At 38.7% G+C, this 12,418-nt stretch overlaps 2 protein-coding genes across 3 annotated transcripts in view; both read left to right on the forward strand.

The window, feature by feature from the left end:
- Nucleotides 1-1,858, forward strand: part of LOC18793005 (disease resistance protein TAO1) — a 9,621-nt gene extending 7,763 nt beyond the window's left edge. The window contains exon 6 of the mRNA XM_007224709.2: nucleotides 1,755-1,858. The gene's annotated coding sequence lies outside the window, so the exon portion shown is untranslated. The remainder of the gene's footprint in view (nucleotides 1-1,754) is intronic.
- Nucleotides 1,895-7,568, forward strand: LOC18788231 (TMV resistance protein N). Of its 2 annotated transcripts, none has more exons than XM_007227295.2 (5): nucleotides 1,895-2,575; nucleotides 3,268-4,372; nucleotides 4,551-4,967; nucleotides 5,151-6,725; nucleotides 6,845-7,568. In XM_007227295.2, the coding sequence occupies exons 1-5, from the start codon at nucleotides 2,076-2,078 to the stop codon at nucleotides 7,364-7,366; spliced, it is 4,119 nt and encodes a 1,372-aa protein (XP_007227357.1). In that variant the 5' UTR covers nucleotides 1,895-2,075; the 3' UTR covers nucleotides 7,367-7,568. The 2 variants fall into 2 exon arrangements, with proteins under 2 accessions (XP_007227357.1, XP_020421942.1); XM_020566353.1 differs by having other exon boundaries at nucleotides 1,895-2,557.

Here is a 12,418-nt window from a genome sequence, read left to right on the forward strand (position 1 = left end):
GGATGCCAACCGTGAAAGCCATGGCGGTGATCATTTTACCATTCTTAGTCTGCCCAAATTCCAGTAAAGTGCCTGAATGAGTGCGTGAATGCTTCTCTCTAAGTCCATCTGGGAACTCAACCTCTACTTCATGATGCAAAAGCACCATATCCTGACCACAAATCACACAAGTTCCAATAACACAAGTTTGGCAATATAGATAGGAATATAAAAGCCGTCTTTGGTATAAAATGACTTGGCTGTGCCAATCCTGTTTTATTTGCTGCTAAGGAGTTTACCTGTTCTGTGCTGGAGTACGCTAATCTGTCACAAGTCAAATTTGAACTCAATCTACACTAAAACTCAAGGTAAGTCCGATATCTTTGTGGCACTCCATCCACAGCTTAAGGGAGTAGGCGGTGAATACTTTATGGACTGTAACATCGCCAAACCGAGCTCTCAGGCAAAAGATGCAGATTTGGCAACCAGACTCTGGGACTTTAGCTTGAGTTTGACAAATGCAAAGTAGTATGGTGTTCTAATATTTTCTGGGTCATGTAGTAGCTGGCTTTTTTCTGCACTGAAATCAAATTGCCAAACTGCAAACTGTAATCACATACTGGACACCATCGCATCCATTTTTTATTTTTTATTGCATCCATATTTTTTTTTAACATATATCGCATTGGCAAAACAGAGTCAAAAACTAAACACCACTCTAAGCTCAACATCTTCCAAGTATACACACATACACAAGAACGATAAACAACAAAAAGAGAAAAAAGGTGAATTGGGTTCTGTCTTTGTAATCAAAAAAAGTCCTACTAGGATTCAATTACCACCTATACATATATATAAGTTAATTCAGCCTTGATTTACTTGAGCTGTTTTGCCAGCCATTTTCTTGATCATTTCTTCCAAGTGATGATCAAACGGTCCACGATATATATACATGGAAGCAGAACATGGACAAGAAGCAATGATGAGCTCAGGCCAGCTGCCAGTGGGATTTAGGTTTATGCCAACAGATAAGGAGTTGGTCACTCACTATCTAATGAACAAGGTGTTTGATAGGCCTGTGCCAGCTGCTGAGGCAATTCAGGACATTGACGCAACCCAATTCTACAGCACCCATCCGAAGAATCTAGGTAATAATTTTCTACCTTGTTATATTATATTATATCGATATGTAATGAAAACCATAAAAACTGAAACAGCAAGTTCAATAAACTCAAGATTCATGCCAAAAGTCTACTTTACTTCTGAATTTCTAGGTTTTCTGAAATACCCAATTGCAAATTAATTGCCAATTAACATCATGTATATATATGCCCCTACAGATTCTACGAAAATTAGAGAAGAGAAGAAGAAAATAACAGAGAAAAGGAAGGAGAGATTCTCATAGCACAGTCAAAATTGTTGAGGAGATTTGCAAAAATCAAAGAGATGGAAGAAGGAATAAGAGAGGTATCCAAAGGGAAAGACCAGAAAAAACTTACCTGCGTCAAGATTCGAAGAAGATGAGTCGATGTTGAACGCAGGAGAGGTGGAGTGGAGTCGCAGAGAAGAAGTGAACTGGAGAGAGGCGTGTTCAATATAGCGAAGGCTTATTTTGCGAACTCATTTTGAGCTTCTCTGTATAAGGAGAACGAGTGAGGCGTTTTTTTTACTGTTGGGCTCTACTATCCCATTTACATTAGTCCTCTTGCTAACCAAACATGGGCTTCAGGTCTAATATAGCACAGTCCCATTTAGTGAGCCATACCAAACATGCCCTTAGTGCTTTCTCTTGTCTTTCTGTTGCTTTACCAAAACCAACTACTCTTTGCAGCCTCCTTATATTCTTACTGAGTTTTATCATTTATATTTTTACCTTTCATTTTTATGTGGCGACTTTTTTTTGAGTTTTCGAGCACCTTTCCTATTGAGAGGGCAAAGAACCCTAGTGCATTCGTTTGGAGCGATGTCCAACCCGTAAGGCACAACCCAAGCAACTGGCAAGAATAATCCAATACTTAGCTTCCACTTTGATTCGAAATTATCGATCCTTCAATTGGCACCTACATTTCTCTGCACGCATAACAAGTGAAGCAGAAATGGCTGGCGAAGACGACGCCGACGACTCCGTTTCACCAACCGCGGGAGGTTTCCGGCTACGCTGGGACGTGTTCCTGAGCTTCAGAGGCGAAGACACCCGCTCAACGATCACGAAGAATATCTACGAGGAGCTCGAGAAACGCAGCGTCCGAGTCTTCCGAGACGACGACGGTTTGAACCGCGGGGACGAGATCGCCTCTAGTCTGCTGGAGGCGATCGAAGACTCGGCGGCGGCCATCGTCGTCTTGTCGCCGAGATATGCCGAGTCAAGGTGGTGCCTTGAAGAGCTGGCTAAGATATGCGAGCGTAGCCGGAGACTGCGCCTGATGATTCTGCCTGTGTTTTACCAAGTGGACCCTTCCGACGTTCGACGGCAGAGGGGCCCATTTGCAGAGCATTTTAGAGCTCATGAGCTAGTGTACGAAAACGAAGTCGTCTCTAGTTGGAGGAGCGCCATGGCGAAAGTCGGTGGTACAGCTGGGTATATTTTCAACGCCAGGTAGTAATTAATCGAATTAAATACTAAAATTATAATCATAATTCATAACCAAATTCCCACTCAATCAGTTTGAAAACCCTTAAACCTTAGCTTAGCTTAGCTACCATGCAAAAATTGAGATATGATTAGAGATTTAGTTATCTAATGTTTACGGTTTTGGTAATATGATATTAAGATATAAAAAAGTGTTTTGGAAGAATTAATTAAATAAGTGTGGTGGGGTATTCTTTTCACTTTGTTTAATTCATTCATTCATATGTAATATAGTAATTTAAATTGGGCAATACTGTAAAAGATTAGGTAATGTATCTTTCTTTCCTCACCGCACTGTCGTTTGACTCGTTTTCATTCGGATTTACGTTCTGAAGTGTGAGACTTTTGGCTTGTTTCTGAGGACCACTTGTTTTCGTAAATAGCTGCTTCGTGTGTTTTGCTGCATAACATGATTTCATTCTGAGGACCACCCGTTAACTAATTGGTGTTTTCATTCTACGTCCTATTCCTCTTGTCTGATCACTGATAACATGATTTGCAGTTGATTTGTTACTTTTGGCTTGTTTCAAGATTTAGTAATTGTCAAGATAAACAGGCTTATTGGTCTGTAACAGATACAATTAATTCTCAGGCGTTCAATGTTTTGCTTATCACCCTAAGGGCCTAAGTGATGTATTTGTGATTATGTATATTGACAGCAAAGAAGCAGAGTTGATTCAATTGTTAGTCAAAAGGGTTTTGACTGAAATACGCAAAACCCCTGTGGGTCTTGCTGAATACACGGTGGGACTTGATTCCAGAGTTGAAGACATGATGAGGTTGTTAGATGTAAGATCCAAGGGCATTAGAGTTGTCGGAATTCATGGCATGGGTGGTGTTGGCAAGACAACACTTGCCAAGGCTCTTTTTAATAGACTTGTGGGTTGTTTTGAGTGCCACAGTTTCATCTCAAATGTTAGAGAAATTTCAGCAGAGCATGAGGGTTTAGTATCACTTCAAAACGGGCTTATTGGTAGTCTTTCTTCTAATACCATGTCTGTAAATGAACTTAATACTGGTATTTCTGCAATCAAAGCAATTGTATATGAGAAGCGAGTTCTTATTGTCTTGGATGATGTTGATAATGTAAACCAACTAAATGCTTTAGTTGGCAGCAGACAATGGTTTTATGAAGGAAGCCGAATTATTGTTACCACCAGAGATAGAGAAGCCTTACCCAGTCATCTTGTGAACGAGTTGTATGAGGTCAGGGAGTTGCATTTCTCTCAGGCACTTCAACTTTTTAGTTACCATGCACTGAGAAGAGAAAAACCCACAGATACTTTCTTAACTCTGTCTGAGCAAATTGTGTCTCTCACAAGTGGGCTACCATTGGCTCTTGAAGTATTTGGTTGTTACCTTTTTGAGAGGAGGAGAATAGAGGAATGGAAAGATGCTCTGCAGAAACTGAAACAGATTCGTCCGCGCAATCTTCAGGATGTGTTAAAGATAAGTTATGATGCGCTAGATGAGCAAGAGAAGTGTATCTTTCTAGACATTGCATGTTTATTTGTAACAATGAATATGAGGAGAGAAGATGCAATTGACATATTAAAAGGTTGTGGTTTTGATGGTGAGATAGCAATTGCTGACCTCGTAGCAAAATCTCTCATTAAAGTTTATGAAGACAGTACCTTGTGGATGCACGATCAAGTTAAAGACATGGGAAGACAAATCGTTACAGAGGAAAACGTTGTAGACCCTGGCATGCGTAGTAGACTTTGGGATCGTGATGAAATATTGAATGTCTTCGAGGATGATAAGGTAGAGATTCCAGCACTATTATTTTTATTGTTTATATATTCTTCTGGCTAAATTTAGATGTCGAAGATGCTTCTACCAAAAAAATAGATGTTGAAGACGCTTGAATGTCCTAAAGGATGATGCATTATTATTTTTCTTCACTCAGTTTCTTACATATTTTTCCATACCTTGATAATAGGGAACAAGAAGTATACAAGGGATAGTCCTAGACTATGAATCAATGAAAAGGCCGGTGAAGGATCCAAGTGGTGACAGAATTTCTTGGGATAACTTTCGAAGAGCCCCAACTTTTACCTCTGCAGTTACATACCTAAAAGAAAGATACAAAACATATCTTGAAACTAAGGCAGAGAAAAATAAACAGTTTACAATTTGCTCTAAACCCCTAAGAGCAATGGTCAATCTTAGACTGCTTCAAATCAATTATCTGAATTTGGAAGGCCACTTCAAGTTTCTTCCTGCAGAGTTGAAGTGGATACAGTGGAAAGGTTGTCCTCTGAATTCTCTTCCTTCTGATTTTCCCCCTCGCCAACTTGCCGTCCTTGATCTTTCACGCAGCAAAATAGAACATTTGTGGCATGGGCGCGGTAACAAGGTATATGCTTCACTATCTGATCCATCATCTTTATCATTATAATTGTGTTGTGACCAGCAATAATTTATATCACTGATCCTCATAAGTGTCTGCCTTGTATCTCTATCTCTGCCTCTTCCTTTCTATTTCTAAGGCACAACTAATGCAGTTTGGTAGATGCTCATACACTTTTGTTGTTTCCAGGTGGCTGAGAAATTGATGTTTTTGAATCTATTTGGCTGCTTTAACCTAACCACCATTCCTGATTTATCTGGGAATCGGGCCTTGGAAAAGCTTATTCTTGAGCGTTGCAGTAAACTGACTAAGCTTCATGCCTCGATTGGGAATTTGGGTACACTGGTCCACTTGAACCTTCGAGACTGTGAAAACCTCATTGAACTTCCAAATGATGTCTCCGGCCTGACAAAACTTGAGAACCTAATCCTCTCTGGTTGCTTACAACTGAAAGAACTGCCAAGCAACATGGACAGCATGGTATCATTAAAAGAACTTCTCCTTGATGGCACTGCTGTAAAAAATCTTCCTGAATCTATTTTCCGGTTTTCAAAACTCGAAAAGCTCAGCTTGAACCGGTGCAAACATTTGAAAGGGCTACCTGAGTTGATAGGAAAGTTGCATTCTCTGAAAGAAATCTCCCTCAACGATTCTGCTTTAGAAAACCTACCTGTTTCCTTTGGATATTTGGCAAACCTTGAGAAACTAAGTTTGCTCTGGTGTAAATCACTGACAACTATTCCTGATTCCATTGGCAACCTCAGTTCGTTAATGGAATTTCAGACTTACGGTAGCGGAATCAAAGAACTTCCTGTGGCCGTTGGTTCATTATCAAACTTGAAGGAATTATCAACCGGACACGGTCAAATTTTGAGCAGATTGCCTGATTCAATTGGAGGTTTGAATTCTCTAGTTGTGCTAAAAATAGATCAGACATTAATCACAGAACTTCCACATGAGATTGGTGCCTTGAAGTCACTTGAGAAGCTTGAGATGAGGAAGTGTGGATTTCTTAGATCATTACCAGAATCAATTGGAAGCATGAGGGCATTGACTACAATAGTCATAACTGAAGCTGATATTACTGAGTTGCCAGAATCGATAGGGAAGTTGGAAAACCTTACCATGTTACAGTTGAACAGATGTAAACACCTCTGCAAGCTTCCAGCTTCAATAGGACAATTGAATTCCTTGCACAGATTGCTGATGGTGGAAACTGCAGTGACAGAACTACCCGAAAGCTTCGTAATGCTTTCCAGTTTAATGGTTTTAAATATGGGAAAGAAGCATCAAAATAGGGAAGATGCGGAAGAGATTAAATTTATACTCCCCACTTCTTTCTCAAATCTATCACTGCTATGTGAACTGCATGCCGGTGCTTGTAATATATCTGGTAAAATTGCAGATGATTTCGAGAAGTTATCATCGCTTGAAGTCTTGAATCTGGGCCGTAATAACTTTTACAGTCTTCCAGCCAGCCTGAGGGGCCTGTCTCTTCTCAGAAAGCTTTTATTACCTCACTGTAAAAAGCTCAAGGCTCTGCCTCCGCTTCCCCCAAGTTTAGAAGAGTTGGATGCTGCAAACTGCACCTCATTAGAAAGTATCTCTGATATTTCAAACCTGGAAAACTTGGCGATGCTGAACCTTACAAGTTGTGAGAAAGTTGTGGACATTCCAGGACTTGAATGCTTGAAGTCGTTGGTAAGGTTGTATGCAAGTGGTTGCACAGCTTGCTCATCAGCTATTAAGAAAAGACTTGCTAAGGTTCTCTCTCTCTCTCTCTCTCTCTCTCTCTCTCTCTCTTCCCCCGTGTATATACTATATATGTATGTACATGTATAAGAAAGTGAAACACAATCATAGATTTGAATTTTTTGTTGCAGAGCTACATGAGGAAAATACGCAATCTTAGCATTCCCGGAAGCAAGATACCAGACTGGTTTTCTCAAGATGTGGTTACATTCTCAGTAAGAAAAAACCGTGATCTCAAAAGTGTAATCATAGGCGTTGTAGTCTCTCTCAACCAGCAAATACCAGATGACATGAGAGAAGAACTCCCTGCAATAGTAGACATTCTAGCACAGATCCTTATACTAGATTTTTCTACCTTCACTTCAGCTTTGAACTTATTGGGAGTGCCAAATACAAATGAAGACCAAGTTCATTTGTGCCGATACCCAACTCACCATCCCTTGGTTTCTCAGTTGAAAGATGGTTATAAGATACGTGTGATACGGAGAGAGCCACCGATGATGAAAGGGGTTGAGCTGAAGAAGTGGGGGATCCATTTGGTCTATGAAGGTGATGATGATTATGAGGGAGATGAAGAATCATTTAATGAAAGCCAGCAATCCCATTCAGAAAAGATGGCAAGGTTCTTCAGCTCATTTGAAGATAGTGACTGAACCGAACCTGCAGCTTTGAAAAAGATGATTGCATTGCACCTCTGAATGAATCTAATTGTTTAGCAGATGAAGGAAATAGTTCAGCTGAACAAAGAATGTCATTATATATGTGACCCCTCAGTTACACTTGCATTATTTTTTATGTCGCTTTATCAAGGATTTATACATATAACCAAAACCAACTATTTTTTTTGCCTCCTTATATTCTTACTGAGTTTTTTTTTATTTTACTTTTCATTTTTATAAACCAAAGTAGCTACTTTTTGGATAACTTTTTTTTATCGTATCATCCGCGTGGTGTGTGACTTTAGTATGTTATGACACTCTCAATAATAAAGGTCTTTAAAAAAATGACATAATGAATGGACACAATGTCGAATACGTACGACATAAGCCCAACTAACTGGCAAGAATTCAATACTTTTGCTTAGCTGCAACTCTTATTTGAAAGAATATTAATTAGTTTTTCTATTTAAATCCTGCACTCAATTTTTAAGAAACCTCATTATCTTTTCAAATTACTCCTAGATATACACCCAGCAGAAAAAAAAAAATTTAAAACTCATCAACCTCACACCTTACACCCTATTATCTTGCCCCTCACCTCTCTAAGTTCATCTCAACCTTAGAATTACAAGAAGTCTTTAATTGCGGCATCCTCAATCATTCTGGGAGGAGTTCCAAATCAAGAAATAATCTCACATTATATACCTCAATTGACGACCTACAAGTCACTATTTGTATACCGTATTTAGGGTTTGTGAAGAGAAGATGAGAGTATAATAGGTTTTTTGGATTGAAAGAGAAGAGTAATATGACAATAGAAAAGAGTTTGTGTTTTTTGGGGGGTTGTGGGGTGTTGGATGACATTTTTTATCTTTTTACACAATAATAAAACTTAAGAGCTTAATGATTTAACTATTGGGGTTTAAATAGAAAACTTGTTATAAAACTAGGGGGAATTGTAGAGAGCAATAAGAAAAAGAGAAAGACATAAAGTTTATTCTATGAACTTATATATCATTCATCTTTGATACCTACAATTTATAGGCTTCGGGGATAGACAAACATTCACCGCCCATTATTGGTAGGTTACAAACACATAATTACAACCCATAAATGTACTAAATACAATCCTTAGTGCATAGGTTACAACGACATTATGATGTGTTTTATGGTAGGTATTATGAGTGATATTATGGTAGTCAAATCAATAGATTTACAACACTCCCCTTGGATGTCCACTATATATGATATAGTTGCCTCATTAAAACCTTGCTTGGAAAATCCAATGGGACAAAAACCTAAGCGAAGGGGAAAAGAGTGCCACAATCTTATGGATCATTGATATGGTGTTGGACGCGCTGATTGTTGCCTCGTTAAAACCTTGTTAGGAAAAACTCAATGGGACAAAAACCTAGTCAAAGGGAAAAGAGTACAATGTGCATGTCTTGTATGTAGTAGAACTAGGATGCTCCCCTTGATTTATATTCCCCCATGATCTTCAACAACTTCTAGAATCTTGACTTCGAAAAAAAACTTTGGTTCAACAACTTCTAGAATCTTGACTTTGAAAAAAAAACTTCGGTAAAGAGGTTTGTTTACATCACCCTTGATGAACCATTCTTTCACTTTCGTTATACAAGCATCAATGTCTTCATACATGATTTTAGGAGAATTTACTGTTGAAGGAAGATCACAGGTGTTCCAAACACAATGTTGTAACAATATCAAATTTAAAGTCAAAGTATTCACAAAAGCATTTTAGATCAATCATAATAATATTGAGTACATAACTTGAGCTTCGGGCTCTTAGTGTCAATCCGTTAATTAAGAATGTCATGACACTTTATATATGTGAAGGGATCTCTTCAGGCGATATGTCTCAAATATTTAATGAGCTTTTAAAAATTTCTATGTACCATACAGTCTTAATAAATATGCATTTAACACATGCTATAAATCTCGTGTTAAAATAACAACTGTACTTATAAAAATGTGGATGCATCTATGATGGGAGACCAAAACTATGTCTCTAGCAGGAAATATTAGTGATACACCAATCTGTAACCTTCATTTGTAATTTGTTGTTTAAGCTATAGGTTCAATATCTCACACTTCATATTTTTTTTGATGATAAGCGATAGAATATTATTGATGTAAAAAAGGTAATACAAGAAGTTTGAACTCGTATCAAGGGCAAAAGAAATTCCTTGGTCACGAATTACGATCTTCGTACAATATATCAGAAATAAAATCAGGAGGTTCCTCGAACTAGTATAAAGAACCCCCAATATGGAAGGCAAAACGAGCTAAACGATGAGCCACACCATTAGCAGTACGATGAATATGGGTAAAATCTTCCCCAGTGATCTGTGTCAGCAAGCTCTTGGTATCCTCCACCACAGGTCCTATGACGGACCTATCTATAGAGTGATTTCGAAGTGCTGTAATGATCTGGAGAGCATCACTTTCAAAGACAACATTTTGATAACCCCTTTCCATCGCCAATATTGTACCTGTTCTTGCAGCCAAGGCCTCTACTTATAGCACAGAGAAAACATTAGTCAATTTAGTTGCACAACCCGCCACAAATTTGCCCGTGGAGTCTCTCACAACCACACCAACGCCACCCTCCGTGGTCCCTGGCTTCCAAGCACCATCCACATTTATTTTAAGACTGTTCTCATGTAGTGGTTGCCACATTTGTTTTATTTGACCTTGCCTACTTTGAGACCCCAAGCAATTATTAACCCACAAAAAATCCTGTAGCCTCAGAGATGCATGCAAGCTGACTTGTTCAGGCCTACTTTTCTTATTATTCCATAGCAATCCATTCCGTGCTTCCCAAATTGCCCAACCCACCATGAGAAAATTTGCAAAGTCATGACAGCTTAGTTGCTCTGCACAGCGAAATACCCAATCCTTGGGTGAATGAGCGTCATTGTTCCACCTGCTACTACTTAATGTCGAACTACGCCAAGCACAGATTGCAAACGGGCAGTCACGAAGGATATGAATTGAAGATTCGACTGGGCCCTCACATAACATACATTCCTCATCTAGAGACACCTTTTTTCATGCCAAATTTGCTTTCGTAGGTAATATTCCAGAGATAACACGCCACCAAAAAGTCTTGACTCTGGCTGGCACAATGGCTTTCCAAAGTAGAGACCAATTCCTAGCGACTGCATCCGAATTTGAGGAGGGTGCCCTGCCAGTGGAGGAATGCAAAGATCTGGCTACGTGGTAGGCACTCTAAACTGTGAACATACCTTTTTCTATCATAATGCCACACCAACATATCGGGTGTCAAACGCAAACTTAGCGGGATAGAGCGAATGAGCATCATTTCTTCAGGAAAGAAAACATTTTGCAGCAGTGGGGCATTCCATTCCCGTGAGTCGCCATGAATTAAGTCTGATACTTTTGTGATAGCACTGTGCTCAGGCTTGGGAGAGAAGATCCGAAAGCTATTGGGTTGTGGCAACCACCGATCCTCCCATATGCCAATTGTATCCCCGCTCCCCACTTGCCATCTGGAGCCTTGAATAATAACTGTTCTTGCTTCACAAAGACTTTTCCACACAACAGAGGCATGAGGACTTACCGCAGTTTCAAGAAAAGAACGAGTTGGAAAATATTTGGCTTTAAGTACTCTCGTGATCAGGGAGTCTAGATTCTGGAGAAGGCGCCACCCCTGTTTAGCCAACAAAGCTGGATTAAAAGCGTGCAAATTTCTAAAGCCCAGGCCTCCCTCTTCTTTTGGAGCTCATAACATGTCCCAAGCCATCCAATGAATTTTCTTGTTTTCAGTAGAGCTATTCCACCAGAATTGTGCAACCAGCTTGTTGAGATCCTCGCAGACATATTTAGGTAATAAAAAACAGCTCATTGTATAGATTGGTATCGCCTGTGCTACCACTTTGATTAAGATTTCTTTTTCGGCGCCGCTTAACAACTTTCCTATTTAATGATAAATAAAATTGCCTATTTATATTTTGGCCAATCACTTAACTTGTCGACATTCATGAAACATGATTTAATGTAATCATAGCTCTTGATGATTGTAGTTGCTACTAATAAACTAAATGTATCATCAATTCATGATCCCAAAATTCTCATATGCATGCGCATGCATAATTTATAAAGCATCTTAGTGTTTTAGGATACCAATGCTTCTTCCAAGGCTTCCATTGTTACTTAGAGAACAAACATCTCTTTTAAGATGAATATTTTAGAAAATGTGGATCATAACCTCCTATAGACCATTATTTTCGATAGGGCTTGAATTTTTCAAATAATCTTCACTTATGGGGAGTTAAGTCTTTAGAACTTATAAATTTATCATGCTTCAGACATGCAACATATCAGTTATTGATAGTCACATATTGTCATGTTCATGGATTGTGATACGAGAAAAACAATCCATGCTAGCATATGTATAACTTATATATGCATTATCTTGATGAGACAAAAGATGATTGATTCAACACTATTTCACAACGTTCTTCAAGAACTGTCATATCTCCCCCTAACGACAGGAAAGTTTTTTCATCAACAAGGCAATCCTTAAAACATGTAGTAAAGTATGGGCACAACCAAAACCAACTTAGATTTTGAATTTGCATTGATAATTCATCGCGTACAGTATGTTTGCGTAATTGGCACATAAACAGCCAAAAACACATAAATGTAGTTGAATGTCATAAACGAAATGTACGAGGGGATTGTTGTTCGTTGGAAATATGCCACAACCGAACTAATAATGTAATATATAAAAGGGTTAACATCATTTTACCCCCTCGAGGTTTGGGGTCATTCTTGAAATGGGCCAAGGGGTTCTAATTTTGTCAATTTACGCCCTAACATTTTAAGTGATGATGTGGCAAATGTGAGGTCTACTTTTTTAGCTGAGGTGTAATTTAATATTAAGACATAATATTTAAAAATTAAAACATTTGACAAAAACAAAAACAAAATTATTCTTTTCTCTCTCTACTCTCTCACTTCATCGAAATTTGGCAACTCGTTCCTCCTCCCCATCAATTC

This window comes from Prunus persica, chromosome G1 (assembly GCF_000346465.2).
Source record: "Prunus persica cultivar Lovell chromosome G1, Prunus_persica_NCBIv2, whole genome shotgun sequence".
Taxonomy (NCBI): Eukaryota; Viridiplantae; Streptophyta; class Magnoliopsida; order Rosales; family Rosaceae; genus Prunus; species Prunus persica.